The 17,514-nt window shown below is 44.2% G+C and overlaps 1 protein-coding gene across 5 annotated transcripts in view; it reads left to right on the top strand.

The window, feature by feature from the left end:
- Positions 1–17,514, top strand: part of CAMTA1 (calmodulin binding transcription activator 1) — a 2,249,809-nt gene that overhangs the window by 1,995,557 nt on the left and 236,738 nt on the right. For all 5 annotated transcript variants that reach the window (XM_073656516.1, XM_073656517.1, XM_073656515.1 and 2 more), the window contains one exon: positions 14,543–14,677. In XM_073656516.1, coding sequence (XP_073512617.1) covers positions 14,543–14,677 — 135 coding nt within the window. The remainder of the gene's footprint in view (positions 1–14,542; positions 14,678–17,514) is intronic.

Here is a 17,514-nt window from a genome sequence, read left to right as displayed (position 1 = left end):
CTCATGATCCAAAGCATACCACATCATCTGTAAAACACGACGGAGGCAGTGTGATGGCTTGGGCATGCATGGCTGCCAGTGGCACTGGGTCACTAGTGTTTATTGATGATGTGACACAGGACACAAGCAGCCGAATGAATTCTGATGTATTCAGAGCCACACTGTGTGCTCAGATCCAGCCAAATGCAGCCAAACTGATTGGTCGTCGTTTCATACTACAGATGGACAATGACCCAAAACATAAAGCCAAAGCAACCCAGGAGTTTATTAAAGCAAAGAAGTGGAATATTCTGGAATGGCCAAGTCAGTCACCTGATCTCAACCCAATTGAGCATGCATTTCACTTGTTAAAGACTAAACTTCAGACAGAAAGGCCCACAAACAAACAGCAACTGGAAACCACCGCCGTGAAGGCCTGGCAGAGCATCAAAAAGGAGGAAACACAGCGTCTGGTGATGTCCATGAGTTCAAGACTTCAGGCAGTCATTGCCAACAAAGGGTTTTTAACCAAGTACTAGAAATGAACATTTTATTTACAATTATTTAATCTGTCCAATTACTTTTGGTCCCTTTAAAAGCAGGGTGGCACATGTTAAGGAGTTGAAACTCCTAAACCCTTCATCCAATTTTAATGTGGATACCCTCAATTGAAAGCTGAAAGTCTGAACTTCAACTGCATCTGAATTGTTATGTTTAAAATTCATTGTGGTAATGTCTAGAACCAAAATTATAAAAATGTTGTCTCTGTCCAAATATACAGTATATGGACCTAACTGTATGTGAGAGGAGGTATGTGTCTCTCAGGATGCTCTCCTGTGTGAACTAAGACCTACTTTATTTTTCTGCCAGCGTGTTATATGCTGGTAGGTTTACTCTGTTAAAGAGTGTTCGGTTTTTTGGGAATGGCAAAGAGGGCGGGACGCCATTCCCCCTACTTCCCCTCAGGGTGTGGCTGAGCAATGTGTAAAAGCTAAGTCCATTTTTTTTTCTCTGGAGTGTGGTCTGGAGAGGGAAGTCTCCAGATAGTGTTGTGGAAGCTGCAGAGCTTGTTACCTGGATTTTACCTGTGCAGTTTATGCTACCGAGAGCGGGCGGAACCCGCTCCCCTATGAACTGAGCTATACTTTGTTTTGTTTTCCCGTTTAACCCAGGGGGGTCTTGTTTATTTTTTCCTGTGGAACCCTGCAGGAGTTTATGCCAGATAATAAACCAGCAGAAAGGTAACCTGAGAACGTGTGTCCTGAGTCTGCCTCCGGGAGAGCCGAGCGAGTCGTCTTGCCACAGTTGGTGGAGAATGCAGGCAGGATTCCAGGAACACGTGTACCTGCCACAAAGACCGGTTGATGTCCTGGGTGAAGGCTGCCAGCCAGCCAGAGAAGTCCAGCAGCATGGAGGAGCTCATTAAGCACCAGGTCCAGAGCCAACAGAGCATGCAGAAGCAACACCTACAGAGCCAGCAGAGTATGCAGCAGGCCCAGCAGAGCATGCAGCAGCTGCACCAGGAGACGACCAAACTGTTGCTTCAGCAAATCCAGTTGCAGCAAAAGTCGCAGCAGCAGCACCAGCAGGAGGCGCAACAGCAGATACAGCTTTTGGCGGACGCCATCCAGAGCAGGGCGCCGCCCCACCCCCAGGGCCAACTGATGATTCTCACGTCAGGAAGGCGGTAAGGCGGGCCATGCAGAAGATGATCCCTGGGGATGATGTAGAAGCATTTCTGACTGTTTTGAGAGGGTGGCTGATTGGGAGAGACTTCCACCAGCACAGTGGGCAGACGTTCTGGCGCCATATTTATCAGGTGAACCTCAAAAGGCGTATTTTGACTTGGCGCTGCAAGATGCTAAGGAGTATCCCAAGCTAAAGACAGAGATCTTAGCACGTCTGGGAGTAAATATGGCGGTGAGAGACCAACGAGTTCATCACTGGGCGTATGTTAGCAACAAACCCCCTAGCTCGCAGATGTTTGACCTCCTGCATCTTGTTCAGAAGTGGCTACAACCGGAGTCCTCCACTCCGGCCCAGATGGTTGAGTGGGTGGTGATTGACAGATTCATGCATTCCCCTCCCAAGCCAGTACAGACCTGGGTTGCCCAGGGTGATCCCCAGAACGCAGATGACTTCATCAGCCTGGTAGAGAGGTACCAGGTAGTTGAGAGATCCCTTGGGAAACCGGACGCAGTCACTTCTCCCTACTGGGATACCCAAAAGGGGGTAGGGTTCAGCACGGAAGGGGTCTAGAGCCACCACTGGGGGACGTCCCACTCCCACTGAAGGTGCCGTTAGAACTGTTGGTAAAGATATAGTTTGTTGGCGGTTTCACAACCCTGGACATGTAGCCGCCAGGTGTCAAATATCCTCTGAGCCCATGGACTGCAGCCTAGGCAGACAGGTCTCCTATTATGCCTATCCAGCCTGTAGCGTGGACTGTCGACCCGGCGAGGGGCCGCAGACGTGTGCAGTGTCCATTAATGGAGTAAAAGTGCTTGGGCTGTTGGACTCCGGGAGTCTGGTGACCTTGATCAGAGCAACCCTTCCCCACCAGTTGATCCCTTCCAAAACAGTGGGCGTTCGGTGCATCCATGGTGACGCCAAGGACTATCCTGTGGCCACAGTGACAGTGGGGACAGACTGTGGTGCCCAGTCCCATGAAGTCAGGGTAGTGAAGGACCTGATACACCCCGTCATATTGGGCCGTGATTTTTCCTTATTTTGGGACTTGTGGGGGGAAGGGAACTGGACTAAGTAGCATGGGGAAAAGCCAGGACCTTGAAGAAGAACCCCCAACGAAGTCTCAGATGGAGGAGTTCCCACTGTGCGTCCTTGTCGGTGACAAGGGTGAGACGGTGACCGAGGAGGCCAACCTCCCTGCGTTAGATATGTCCGGAGAGAACTTTGGGACTGCTCAAGTTTGAGACCTGACCTTAAAAGGGGCGCTCGACCAGGTTACTGTATGTAATTGGGTTGCCCAAGAGCCGGGGGCCGACACCAGATTCCCCCAGTTTGCAGTGCAGGGGGAGTTACTATATTGGGTGCCCAAACTGAGGGGCGGCGAGATAGTGGAACAGCTGTTAGTGCCGGGGCCATACAGACGGCGGGTGCTAGATATGGCCCATTCACATGTTCTGGGGGGACACCTAGGGGGTCGAGAAAACTCAGGAGAGGATACTGAGAAGGTTTTATTGGCCAGGGTGTTATTGAGAAGTTCAAAACTATTGTAGGTCCTGCCCCACCTGCCAAATAACCGTTCCCTCCTCCCACTTCCGTAGCCCCTTAGTCCCACTACCTGTGATAGAGGTTCCCTTTGAGAGGATTGCCATGGACCTCGTGGGCCCCTTAGTTAAATCAGCTCGGGGCCACCAATATATCCTGGTCATCATGGACTATGCGACCTGGTACCCTGAAGCAGTTCCCCTAAGGAACTCGTCCAGTAAAAGTATAGCCCGAGAGCTGGTCCATATTTTTGCTCGGACAGGTCTGCCAAAAGAGATTCTGACAGACCAAGGAACCCCCTTCATGAGCAAGGTGATGAAGGAGCTTTGCAGAGTCCTTCAGATAACTCAGCTTCGGACCTCGGTTTATCATCCACAGACGGACGGCCTAGTGGAACCCTTCAGCAAGACCTTAAAGGCGATGCTCAAGAAGGTCGTTGAAAATGATGGGCGAGACTGGGACTACCTGCTCCCATTTCTGCTTTTCTTTGTCAGAGAAGTTCCTCAAGCCTCCACTGGCTTCTCTCCATTTGAGCTCCTAAATGGGCGGCATACAAGAGGTCTCCTAGACATCGCCAAGGAAACTTGGGAGGCTGAAGTCACGCCACACCGGAGTATCATCGAACATGTCGCCCAGTTACACGAGAGAATGTCAAAGGTGATGCCCATCGTGAAGGAACATCTCCTCCAGGCGCAGGAAGCCCAGGCGAGAGTCTATAACCGGTCGGCGAGACTAAGCCACTACCAGCCCGGGGACCGTGTTTTGGTGCTGATCCCTACTGTTGAGAGCAAGTTCCTCGATAAAATGGCAAGGTCCATACAAGGTGGTGAAGAAAGTCAGCGAGGTTAATTATAAAGTCCACCAGCCTGGCCGAAGAAAGCCGCATCAAATATATCATGTAAATTTGCTCAAGCCATGGCGGGACCGTGAACCTGTGGAAACTCCTTGTTGGGAGCGGCACCAGAAGGCAAGGTGGAGGAGGTCACTATTGCAGAGACTCTATCACCGGCCCAGAAGCAACAGTGTTGAGAATTACTACAGCAAAATCGGGAACTGTTCTCAGAGTTGCCGGGGCATACTCAAGTGGTAGAGCATGACGTGCCGACAGAGCCGCACGTACGAGTGAATCTGAAGCCGTATCGGATTCCGGAAGCACGCCGGGAGGTGATCTTGGCTGAGGTGAAGAGGATGTTAGATCTCGGGGTAATAGAGGAGTCAAAGAGTGGGTGGTCGAGACCAATCGTCCTCGTGCCGAAACCCAATGGAGAGTGGAGGTTTTGTAATGACTACCGCCAGCTGAATGAGGTATCCAAGTGTGACATGTACCCGATGCCCCACGTCGACGAACTCATCGAGAGGCTTGGACCGGCGAGGTACATCACCACTCTTGACCTGACGAAGGGCTACTGGCAGATCCCCATGTCCCAGATGGCTAAGGAGAAGACGGCTTTTTCAACACCTGATGGGTGTTTTCAATACACGCGGATGCCGTTCGGACTACAGGGGGCCCCAGCCACTTTCCAGAGGGCTATGGATCGGATCCTAGCCCCACATAAGAAGTATGCCGCAGCCTACCTCGACGACATTGTGGTCTTTAGCCCAGACTGGGCTAGTCACCTACCTAAACTACAGGCCGTTCTGGAGGCGCTAAGGAAGGCAGGATTTACCATGAAATCCGAGAAAGTGTGCCATCGGAAAAGAGGAGGCCAAGTACCTGGGCTATGTTGTTGGGAGAGGCGAAATAAAGCCGCAAATCAAGAAAGTGGAGGCAATTCAAACCTGGCCGCAACCGCTCTCGAAGAAGCAGGTGAGAGCATTCCTGGGAATGGTGGGATACTACCGGTGGTTTATCCCGAATTTCGCCATGATTGCCGCGCCACTAACAGATCTTCTAAAAGGCACCAAATCAACCATGGTGAAATGGACGGAAGAAACGGAGACCCTGTTTCAACAGTTGAAGCTAACACTGTGCAAGCAGCCGGTCCTGGTCGCGCCAGACTTCAAGAAAGAATTTTTGGTCCAGACGGACGCTTCAGAGGTTGGTCTAGGGGCCGTACTCTCCCAAGAGATAAATGGGGAAGAACATCCCATTCTCTATCTAAGCCGAAAGCTGTCCTCCTGCGAGAAGAACTACGCCATAGTAGAGAAAGAGTGTTTAGCCATAAAATGGGCCGTAGATACACTGAAATATTACCTACTAGGCCGGAAGTTTACATTAGTATCAGACATTGCCCCGTTGAGATGGTTGAGGGAGAAGAGGGGTAAAAATGCCAGGGTAACTAGATGGTTCCTAGGGCTTCAAGATTTTAACTTTCATGTGGAGCATAGGCCCGAGAAGTTACATGGGAATGCAGATGCCCTCTCTAGGATTCCCTGCCTGGTGTCAGAAGGTGCCCAAACCCCCGGCTTTGGGCAGAGGGGGGGAATATGTGACAGTGTCACTGGTTTTATATGTGAGGGGAGGTAAGTGTCACTCAGGATGCTCTCCTGTGTGAACTAAGACCTACTTTATTTTTCTGCCAGTGTGTTATATGCTGGTAGGTTTACTCTTTTAAAGGGTGTGCGGTTTTATGGGAATGGCAAAGAGGACGGGACGCCATTCCCCCTACCTCCCCTCAGGGTGTGGCTGACCAATGTGTAAAAGCTCAGTCCTTTTTTTTTTCTCTGGAGTGTGGTCTGGAGAGGGAAGTCTCCAGATAGTGTTGTGGAAGCTGCAGAGCTTGTTACCTGGATTTTACCTGTGCAGTTTATGCTACCGAGAGCGGGCGGAACCCGCTCACCTATGGACTGAGCTATACTTTGTTTTGTTTTCCCATTTAACCCAGGCAGGTCTTGTTTATTTTTTCCTGTGGAACCCTGCAAGAGTTTATGGCAGATAATAAACCAGCAGAAAGGTAACCTGAGAACGTGTGTCCTGAGTCTGCCTCCGGGAGAGCCGAGCGAGTCGTCTTGCCACAACATATATTTAGTGTGGTGTAAGTGCAATAATATGCTTTCACCATCTTTCCCAGTTTGCAGCGCTGCTCCGGTCCTCTTCTCACGTACGTGACTTCTATTCTAACTTGTCAGATCACACTGCACTCTACGTGTGAGCCGGAAGTCTCTTTTACAGTGTAAGGCTATGGAGCTTTGTTCTGACTCTCTATTGACTTACATTGTAAGAGCAATTTTCAGCTCACACATAGACTGTGGTGTGTTCTGGCTTGTCAGAATTGGAGCTACGTGAGCAAGAAGTGGACCGGAGAAGCGCTGTAAACTGGATAACATGACAATCTGTGAGTATATTAACACAATTACACTACACTACATATATATTTACACAGGTTGAAGCAACATTTTGTGGGAGCGCGCCTTTAAAGAGGTTCAATGCAAGCAGGTTGAGCACGGTAGACTATCGGGCACTGTAGATAAGGCAACAGACCATTTCAGGAAGGTATCTGACCTCAAGCATCACCATTGATATATCAGAAGTTGGTTTTATTTTAAATGTTGATTACTCCTTTAAGAGAAAATAATCATTATATTCTGCAATATTTATAAAAAATGCCAGCATTGCATGTATTTTCTTCCACTGCCATCTATTACCTTGAAATGTAATGCATCACGAGATATCCCAGAATGCATTTCCCTGTGTGCCTATTGTTCATTTGTGCTGTTTCAGTAAATTTTACCTGTAAATACGTTCAGTAGGAAAAATGAGTTGAGTGAGCTGCTTTCCTGCATTTTACCAATGGAAGGAAATGAAATCTGACAGTTTGCCAATCTAAATTGCTAATGTGTTGGACGTCCCCACTTTGAGGGTAGATTTGAGGCTTTCATTTCAGCTGCCGGTTCCCAACAGGAAGGGACATATTTTCTTAGTTCATTTGAAAGTCTGGTAGTGGGGGCTATCAAAGCCATTAAGACAAAATGCAACACTGCTTCACGAAGAAGCTTTTATTTGACGATACAAATAGTAGCTGAGAATTACATTTCAACACATTTTAGGCCAGGGCTCTACGGGGAATTTTGGTCGCCTGAGATTTCCGGTAAATGATGGCATTGCCATCAGCCGCATAACCTCAGCGTTTCCTTATGACGGTCAAGTGGCAGGTGTCCAATAATTCTGACCATATTCTCCCTTGGGAAACATTGAGGATATGTGTGAGGTGACCAGTTGGAGGTGACCAAAAGCTATGAAGCCCTAGCACCAGACAAAACATGTAAAAATCTCCAGAAACCCTTTTAATCTAAATCTATCCTGTGAATTTTGAGCTCCAGACAATCTGTAGATATACTTTTCTTCCTGTTAAGAGCCCGAGATCAAGCTCTCAATCTAAGTGAATAAAACAGTGCACCCAGATGCAGCCTATTGCAGCCCACTAAAAAAGGAGAAAAGTCCCCAATATACCTTTCCCTAACCCTCCCGACTAGAAGACCCCAGGAAGAGATTGGGATCATAGCCTTATATTGATGAAGCTGAGGAGAGCCCAATTTACTCCCTGGAACTGAGAGCATTATAGTTTGGCTCTGTTCTCGAAGGAGAATAACAAAGGCTATGCAGAGGGCTGCCGAATCTGTGCAGTGGTGTGTGAAACCCCTTTAGACTGTCTAGGTGGGAATCCATAAAGAAAACGCATCCCGAAAAGCCCTCCTGAGAAAAACACAAAGTGTAACACAAAGCGACAAATGAAATCATTAGAAGTTGATTCAGTTTAAATATAGACCAGACCTTCAACTAAGAATTTAAAAATTCCTCTTCCTAGCCAGAAAGCCCAGAATAAGGGAGTGAGCTTGAAATGTGCCATCACTCATATGGTGTCCCACAGCACGAGAGTTCTGGCACCCAAGAGTAAGCACTCCTGTGGCACTTCGGCGTCTCGGGCTCTGAAACTATTCTGCCCATGGCTTCAATCCTCGGGTGCTTATAGGCAGCAGGAGGTGCCATACTCACTGAGCCATTGGTGGCAGTGATTGCTGGGTGAGGTCCTTCTCAGCAAGGTCAGGGGTCTCCTAAAAAAGTAATGTTGCTCCATCAACTTGCACTGCGCCTGTTGCTGCCAAATGCTCCTGCAGCAGCTGACCTCCACTTAACACACTATGTGCTCTACAGTCATACTGCTCCCAAGTCCAGCAGGAACCTCTTGGTCTTCATTCAGCAGCCACATGCTGTGTGCTTTATGCTGGTTGCAGCTAACTGGCATGTTTCTCATTATCACTATGCATAGAGGGAAAGCTGTCAATTACTGGAGAGAGCCCATAGTCCGTCAATGCTGTACAAAAATGTAGTATTTCAAAACTACTCGTCCTTCATAGTGAGAAAGGCAAAGTGGCGCATGCAATGTTCTTCTTTATGCAGCAATCCACTGAATGGGGAGATATGGGACATGCTCGACCTGTTTACAACTGGGCTACAGCAGGACTAAATTCATGACAGCAATGTACAAACACTGGTAGAATGTGGGATATTGGGGGACTTTTACTGATGAGTACAACACATTGGCTAATTATTTTCAATATGACACTTAATTTATTTATACTGTTCTTTAATATAAGATTAGATTATAATTTTGGGACTAACCCTTTAAACTAGAGTAGGAAGAGAGTTCCAGTTATCCCCACCCGGCTGATAAAAAAAGAAGCACCACTAAGTTTTTATTGATTAAATGTGGAAATATGTGCATGTAATGTAGTGTGAGTTTGGCAATATACTCATCTATCACCACTCTCTCCTGTGTCCAGCGCTGTTCTTCTGCTCTTTTGAATGTTGTCACCCCTCCGCGTGACCTGGAAGTGACTTTAACAATGTAAGTCAATGGAGTACTACACTTCATGCACATACACACACATTTAATCAATAAAAAAGTTAGTGGGAATGCTTCTTTAAACAGATAGACAGAGTAGACAGCAATGTCAGCAGCCTCTTCTTACCTCAACACCCCTGGGATCTCCAGTGTTAGATCAGATAGACAGAATAGGCAACAGTGTATGCAGCCTCTTCGTTTCTCAGCACCCCTGGTATCTCTAGTATCGGATCAGACAGACAAGTTGGACAGCAGTGTGAGCGGCCTCTTCTTACCTCAGCACCCCAGATATCTCCAATTTTAGATCATAAAGACAAGGTGGACAGCAGTGTGAGCAGCATTTTCTTCCCTCGGAATCCTTTGTATCTCCAGTATTAGATCACAACTACAGTGTAGACAGTAGTGTGAGCAGCCTTTTCTTACCTCAGCACCCCTGCTATCTCAAATTTAGATCAGATAGACAGGGTAGAGAGCAGTGTGATCAGCCTCTTACCTCAGCACCCCTGATGCCTTGGTACTTCCAGTTCAGACATAGTGGACAGCAGTGTGAGAAACCTCTTTTTACCTCAGCCCTCCTGAAATCTCCTTTATTTGTTTAGATAGACAGAATGAGCAGCAGTGTGAGCAGCTTCTTCTTATCTCCACATCTCTGCTATCTCCAGTATTAGATCACATATAGACAGGATGGACAACAGTGTGAGCAGCATCTCTCGCCTCAGCACCACTGGTATATCCAGTATTAGATCAAATAGACATGTGGATAGGTGAACAGCCGCTACTTACCCCAGCATCCTGGTATCTCCAGTATTAGATTAGATTAGACTTTTCGTACCTCAGCACCCTTAGAATCTCAGATGTTAGATCAGAATATCCACTGCGGGCTCCTCTTCCTACACATGAGGTGGCAGAACTTTGTACCTCACACGCTCACAGGCACTAGTCCTAACATTCTAGGACAGATTTCTCTTAGTATAACCAGGCAGTGGTCATTTAAATTATACAATCATTACCTACTGTACCAAGACAAAATACTTGTAATTTGCTAATTAAAATTATTTAGGAGTTTATTTATAATGGCATTTCCTTTAATCATTTATTTTTTCTACTTATGGAGTAACCTTTAACCAGCTACAATCTGGCTTCCAACCAAACTGCTTTACTAAAACCGTCTGCTCAAAGTAACTAATGACCTGTTAACTGCTTAAACAAATCACATTGCTCTGTGTTCTTTCTTTTTGACCTGTACTCTGTCTTCGACTCAGTTAACCAAAATTCCAGAATATCTTTTTCTACTCCAATTTTTATAAACTCCACCAGATTTTTGGAGATTGTCCACTACCTCCCACCTTGTTTCCATCGATGTTCGGGTTATGCATTATTATGCATTGTGCAGCCAATCACCAGTGGCTATTGCACTGCTGTGCGCTCTCTTCTTCCACTTGTCTGAGGTTAGCCCGAGGGAACTGGGAGTGCAGCAGCCCAATAGCGACTCACATGGCATAACAATGTTATGCAAGACCCAGGAGACCCAGTGCCGACATCTGGAACAGTAAGCCCTTCAGGCAGTTTTTTCTCCCATTGTACCTGTCTGATGTTATATATTTTGTACCTTGTTATTTATTGTCAATTGATTGTTATGTTTTCACATGTATAGCACCTTGGAATTAAAGGGAATCTGTCATCAGGTTTTGCTATGTAATCTGAGGGCAGCATGAGATAGAGGCTGAGACACTGATTTCAGCGATGTCTCACTTAGTAGGCTGTGTGCTGCTGTTTCAGAGTGTTTTATCAGTAGGACATTATCACTACTGGACTATGTGCCTGCTTGCATCCTGGTCCAACTATGCCCCCAGCACTGATTAGCAGCTTACTGTCGACATACAAAGAACACAGAAAGATGCTCATCGGGTGAAGGTGGAGTTAGCTTTGTGGGCTCTGCTACATTCTATATCTAAAAACTGATTATGTCACAACTGCTGCACCCAGTGAACTAAGTGATACATCACTGGAATCAAGGAATCTTTTCTTACCTTATGCTGCTCTAAGACGACGTAGCAAAAACCTGGTGACAGATTCCCTTTAAGAGCATTATAAAATAAATAATATTAATAATATTAAATAAGAGGTAACTACAGGGTAAAAGCTTAAATAAATATGTAGACAATTGATTCATAGTTTTAAGGTTGAAACAAGAGACCGGTCCATCAAGGTCAACATATAACTTTAGATATTGATCATGTTGGAAGATAAAAACCCAATGAAGCAAATTCTAATTGTGCGGTATTAGTGGAAAAATTCCTTCCCAACTCCAGATATGTTCTACATACATATATGTTCTCGGGTTCTCGGGCAGTATAGTAAAAAAAAGAAGAAACTTAATCACCTTAAGGTTAGGGTCACGTGACAGTATTTTCTCTCATCCGAGAGAATCCGGCCAAAAATGCTAATCACACTCTGATCAGAGTTTTATCATAGAATCCTAGAATGTTAGAGTTGGAAGGGACCTCCAAGGTCATCTGGTCCAACCCCCTGCTCAACGCAGGATTCACTATACCATCTCAGACAGATGTCTGTCCAGCCTGTGTTTGAAGACTTCCATTGAAGGAGAACGCACCACCTCTCGTGGCCGCCTGTTCCACTCATTGATCACCCTCACTGTCAAAAAGTTTTTTCTAATATCTAATCTGTATCTTCTCCCATTCAATTTCATCCCATTGCTTCTAGTCTTTCTTTGTGCAAATGAGAATAAAGATGATCCCTCTACAGTGTGACAGCCCTTGAGATATTTGTAGACAGCTATTAAGTCTCCTCTCAGTCTTCTCTTTTGCAAGCTAAACATTCCCAAATCCTCTAACTGTTCCTCATAGGACATAGTTTGCAGACCGGTCACCATTCTGGTCGTTCTTCTCTGAACTTGCTACAGTTTCTTCATGTGTTTTTTAGAATGTGTTGCCCCGAACTGGACACAGTATTCCAGATGCGGTCTGACCAAAGAGGAGTAGAGGGGAATAATAACTTCACGTGATCTGGACTCTATGCTTCTGTTAATGCAACCCACAACTGTGTTTGCCTTTTTTGCTGCTGCATCACACTGTTGACTCATGTTCAGTCTATGATCTATTAGTATACCTAAGTCTTTTTCACACGTGCTGTTGCTTAGCCCTATTCCTCCCATTCTGTATATGCTTTTTTCATTTTTCTTGCCCAGATGTGGTACTTTGCATTTCTCCTTGTTAAAAACCATTCTGTTAGTTGCTGCCCACAGTTCTAATTTGTTGAGATCTTTTTGAATCCCCTCTCGCTTCTCTAGTATTAGCTATCCCTCCTAGCTTTGTATAATCAGGAATTTTATTCAGTTTACCCTTAATTCCCCTCAATGAGAGGGTGATCGTGATCACAGCGTGATCCGATTTTCTCGGATGAGGAGATGATGGAAAAAAAAAATTCTCGATCTTCTTTGTGATCTGAATATTCGATACAAATCAAGCATGCTGCAAATTTTGTCTCAGACATACTCTGACCGAGGAAAAAACTGAACATGTGCACATCCCCATAGACTAACATTGGTCCAAGTGCGATCCGATGTTTTGTCGTGTGCTCAAGGACGGAAGATACGTCGTCTGCACGAGCCCTAATGTGCCATTATAAAAGGCAAAATTTTGCTTTGAAGAATCAGCCTTAGGAAGGTTTTGGGCTTGAAGGAGTTAAGAAATTAATTAGCACAAAAGTTTGCAAAGAAAAAAAATGGTGCGCAAAGTTGGGGCAGTCACTGTAAGTAAACAAAGCAATTTTTTTTTCAAGTTCTCTGATTGCTGTCAGTGAATTTAAATTCTTTTTTTTTACATCCTGAATGTTTAATAATTCACCGTATCACAATATCAACAAATTACCTCCTGGTCCAGATTCTCCATTTTCTACTGCAGGGCAGTTTTTCATATCAAATATATCCTTCACTACACTGCATGAATCTTTTATGGTCCACTCAATACTCGTCAATAAAAATCCAAATGGGTATTAATAATTCTAAGTAAACTAATTTGCTTTTTAAGAAAGTACTGCAGCAGTTAGCAATGGTAATAGTGGCTGTAAATTTCAGGCAGAAGGATAGAAATGCTATTTTTATATTACAAAATGAATTATTGATAGTAATTACATGTTTATTGTACCTCAGGATGGAACAAACAACATTAGTATCAATGTCTTACTACCCGGCCTGGAGAGCAGGAATGTACAAAGTGTTACATGGTTACAAAAAAAGTGATAGTGAGATATAGAGATGATGGATTGTAAATTGTCCAAATGATCTATCTATCTATCTATCTATCTATCTATCTATCTATCTATCTATCTATCTATCTATCTATTTCAAAAGAAAATGGAACAGCACCAGTAGTCAACAATTGGGTGCAAGGCCTCCCAGACAATGATTCCGTTGTCTTGTAATTACATATTCCAAAATAAAAGCAGTAATAGTGAAAAAGTGAGGACTTTATTAGCCCATCAGATGTAGCAACGTTTCGGCTGAGCACAGGATTCTTTTGGAATATCTATCTATCTATACATTCTTATATCTATCATCTATCTCTTGACCTATCTATCTATCCATCCATCTCTCTATTTATCTATCTCTCTATCTATCTACCTACCTATCTATCGTAACTTGAAGCTTATGGGCTTCAATGCAAATTTCCCAAAAAGTACCTAACTATCAAGCGACTTTAATAGGACTGGTCGTTTCATATGGGCCAAAATTACCTTTTGGGCCCTTAGGCTCCAAGATCCGAATCCAACTGAAACCCCTACACCCATTAAAGTTATGCTTATCTATCTATCTATCTATTTTTCTTTCTATCTCTAGTGGCATAACTTGAAGCTTACGGGCCCCAATGCAAAATCTCTCCCCCCAAATTTTTTTTAGGGTTCTTTAACAGAACTGGTTCTATCATATGGGCCAAAATGATGTTTTTGGCCCCTAGGCTTCAAGGCCCAAATGCAACTAAAACCTTTACACGTACTACAGCTACGCTCCTCTGTCTATATAGGTAACAGAAGGAAGCACCATGATTAGAGAGTGGGTGCCAATCTAGAAACCCTCCCTTTATCTATCTATCTAGAAAATGAAAAAGGGAAACGTTGCTAGAAAATAGATTAAGGTTTATATGGGTGCCAAACCTTCCAGGCAATTACCAATCCTCCAAATAATTAAAACAAATGAAGGTAGCACTCCACTCAAAGAAAAACTAGAAAAGGTATTTTAACAGCCCATTGGTTCGGTTCAATTGAGAACGTTTTCAAGCCTCAGTTCTCAATTGAACAAAAATGTTGCTGAGCCCCAATGGGCTATCAAACCAGCTTTTCTAGTTTTTCTCTGAGTGATGTGATGCCTTCATTCTTTTAAATTATCTATCTATCTATCTATCTGGAAACTACCTGCATTTATGGATCTGTTCTATATGAATTCATAATAATAACTTCACCACGCATTTGTTGTCCTAGAATAAGTACAATATTCTGAACAGTTTTTGAATCTTTTGCTTCTTGTTTTGCAGCACATGACACCGGACTGGTCACCCTTCAGGTTGCCTTCAACAACCAGATCATCTCTAATTCTGTTGTGTTTGAATATAAAGCGAGAGCCCTTCCTACACTGCCTTCCTCCCAGCACGACTGGCTCTCCCTGGATGGTAAGAGCAAATTTTCCAATTCTGAATTAAAGAGCAACACGTCATCATTGATGACCCATATTTTAGTCACATGTTTTATGAAGTGCTAGTTATGCTCAGGAACAGTTTATAGAAAACAGGTCATAGCCCTGGGTCACAAGCAAAGAAGATAATTTCCATTGGTTTTCTCATACTTTTATATATCTCTGGTAGTCTAGGATATATAAGGAATTCTGGTTCCTTCTTGAAGGGTTCCTCAGACGTGGGGAATTTTACCACCATCAAAGACTGGCCATAGAAGTAATAGTGCATTCAACTACTAATGTGGATGAAAGCAGCAAAAAATAGCACCGAACATTTAGTAGTCAATGTGTGTAGCACCTCCTCAATGCTGTGTGATCACTCTGGGCCATTTAATACCTCCTGCGAATTATGTTGAACCTATACAGAAACATGTAAGCTTTTACACTTTAAGGGGAGCACTTCCTAGACAGGACAAAAATCCATGTACAACCTTCCTTCACCCCTTATATTACAGCTATTCCCTGTCCCTATTGCAGATTATTGGGCACATTTATCATATACATAGAAATTAAAATTTAAAAGTTGTTTTCCAGGAACTGAAAAAATAAAGAATATGTAATTCCGAATAAATTCATAAATAAATAAAATTAGCAAATCATGCTTCTTTTGTCTACAGAAGTAATCACTGCAGTACATACAATTTCTACCATCTTTACACTCACAGAAACTTGTCTTAGAATGTTAATAGTATAGGAGCCTGTGAGCATGTGCAATAGGGAGCATCACCCCTTTCATTCATGGAAGACGTGATTCCAGTGGACATTATGATCTAATACTGAAAAACTGGAGATACCAGTGGTGTTTCTGTCCACCCTGCCTTTCTGATCTAATACTGGAGCCATAAGGAGTGCTGAGGTAAGAAGAGGCCGCTCACACTGCTGTCCTCAATATCTATCTGGTCTGATACTAAAGAAACCAGCAGTGTGCTGAAGCAAGAAGAGGCTGCTCACATTGCTATCCACCCTGTCTATCTAATCTAATGCTGGATATACTAGGAGTGCACTGCTGAGGTAAGAAGAGGCTGCTCACATTGCTGTCCACAATGTCTATCTGGTCTAATACTAGAGAAACCAGCAATGTGCTGAAGACAGAAGAGGCTGGTCACATTGCTATCCACCCTGTCTATCTAATCTAATGCTGGATATACTAGGAGTGCTGAGGTAAGAAGGGGGTGCTCACACTGCTGTCCACCTTGTCTATCTGATCTAATTCTGGAGATACAAGCAGTTCTGAAGTAAGAAGAGCCTGCTCGCACTGTGGTCCACCTTGTCTATCTGATCTTAAACTGGAGATACCAGGAGTGCTGAAGGAAGAAGAGGCCATTCACATCAATGTCCATCCTGTCTACCTGATCTAACACTCGAGATACTAGTGGTGCTGAGGTAAGAAGAGGCTGCTCACACTGCTGCCCACCCAGACTATCTGATCTAATACAGGAGATACCAGGGGTGCTGAGGTAAGTAGAGGTGTCTTCACACTGCTGTCCACCCTGTTTTCCCCTGAAAAGATGTGTGTAACACTTTGAGGCCTCCTAGAACTATATCCAACTTCTTTCAAGTTCTTTAACATAAACACAGCCTAAGTAATGTCAAAATAACCTCACCATAGTAACATATGGCAACCCGGTAGTAAACTACAGACAATTTAAACGAATTGTCCACTTTTGAGGACATTTTTCTTCTTCGCTAAATGCAGGCAATTGGGGCTAAAAATTATTTTCGTTATTTGGTTTCATTAAAAAATTTGCACAGTTTGCCTCCTATAGCCTCTATATTAAACTGTCTATTGCTGGCTGCAGAATGAGTTAATCAGGTCGGCCTCATTACTTTTACTTTAACAGTTGTGTTGGGGATATGATTTTTCAGCACATACAGTTGAAACCAGAAGTTTACATACACTGTATAAAAAGACATATATGCATGTTTTTCTCAATATCTGAGATGGAATCAGAATAAACCTTTCCCGCTTTAGATCAGTTAGGATTACCATAATTTTTAATATTTGCCAAATGCCGGAATAATGAGAGAAAGATAATCTTTTCTCATGATGCCATTTATTTTTTAAGTGCACCAGTCCCTCCTGTGCAAAACAACCAAACAACATGATGCTGCCACCCCCATGTTTCACAGTTGGGATGGTGTTCTTAGGCTTCCATGCTTTCCTTTTTTCCTCATTATGCCCAAAAAGTTCAATTTTAGTTGCATCACTGTATCACTCGGTGGTGAGTCAGTAGCTTTGCCTTCTCTGGCCTGAGTTCAGACTCACACAGAGCTGTCCTGCACAGAGCCTCCTGCTCTGCTGCTTGCAAATAAAACACTGACACATCCAAAACCTCAACTGAAAGTTGAAATGGGTTTTGTGGACATGGGCCACTCCCAAGACCTGGAGTGGAGGGAGAGATCCATCCCACTACCATCCTACAGCTCTCTCCAAAAATAAAAGCCCATGTCAGGTTTTCTTAAATCTGACTTGGTCAAATAGTTTGACCAAATCCACACTCTCTTTTGGCTGTAATTACAATGCTCTCCAGAGGGTTTAGTATGCTTCTATTCACATCCTGGGGGACACATACTGTTCCCTGTACATGATTCCCCTCACTGTCTCACAGGGGGCAATGACAGGGCAATCTATGGGCTTCAATAGGAGGAAAATTATTTTGCAAGCGCTGCAAAGTTGTGAGATATGTTCTTCTGTGACCCCACTGAATGTTACTTCCACTATGGGGCACCATGATTTCTATGCATGCCCCTGTCTAAAAGGAAATACCGAACATG

This window comes from Phyllobates terribilis, unplaced genomic scaffold, assembly GCF_046119375.1.
Source record: "Phyllobates terribilis strain yellow unplaced genomic scaffold, ASM4611937v1 Scaffold_12__6_contigs__length_324123572, whole genome shotgun sequence".
NCBI lineage: Eukaryota > Metazoa > Chordata > Amphibia > Anura > Dendrobatidae > Phyllobates > Phyllobates terribilis.
This window is presented reverse-complemented; position numbering and strand designations above follow the sequence as displayed.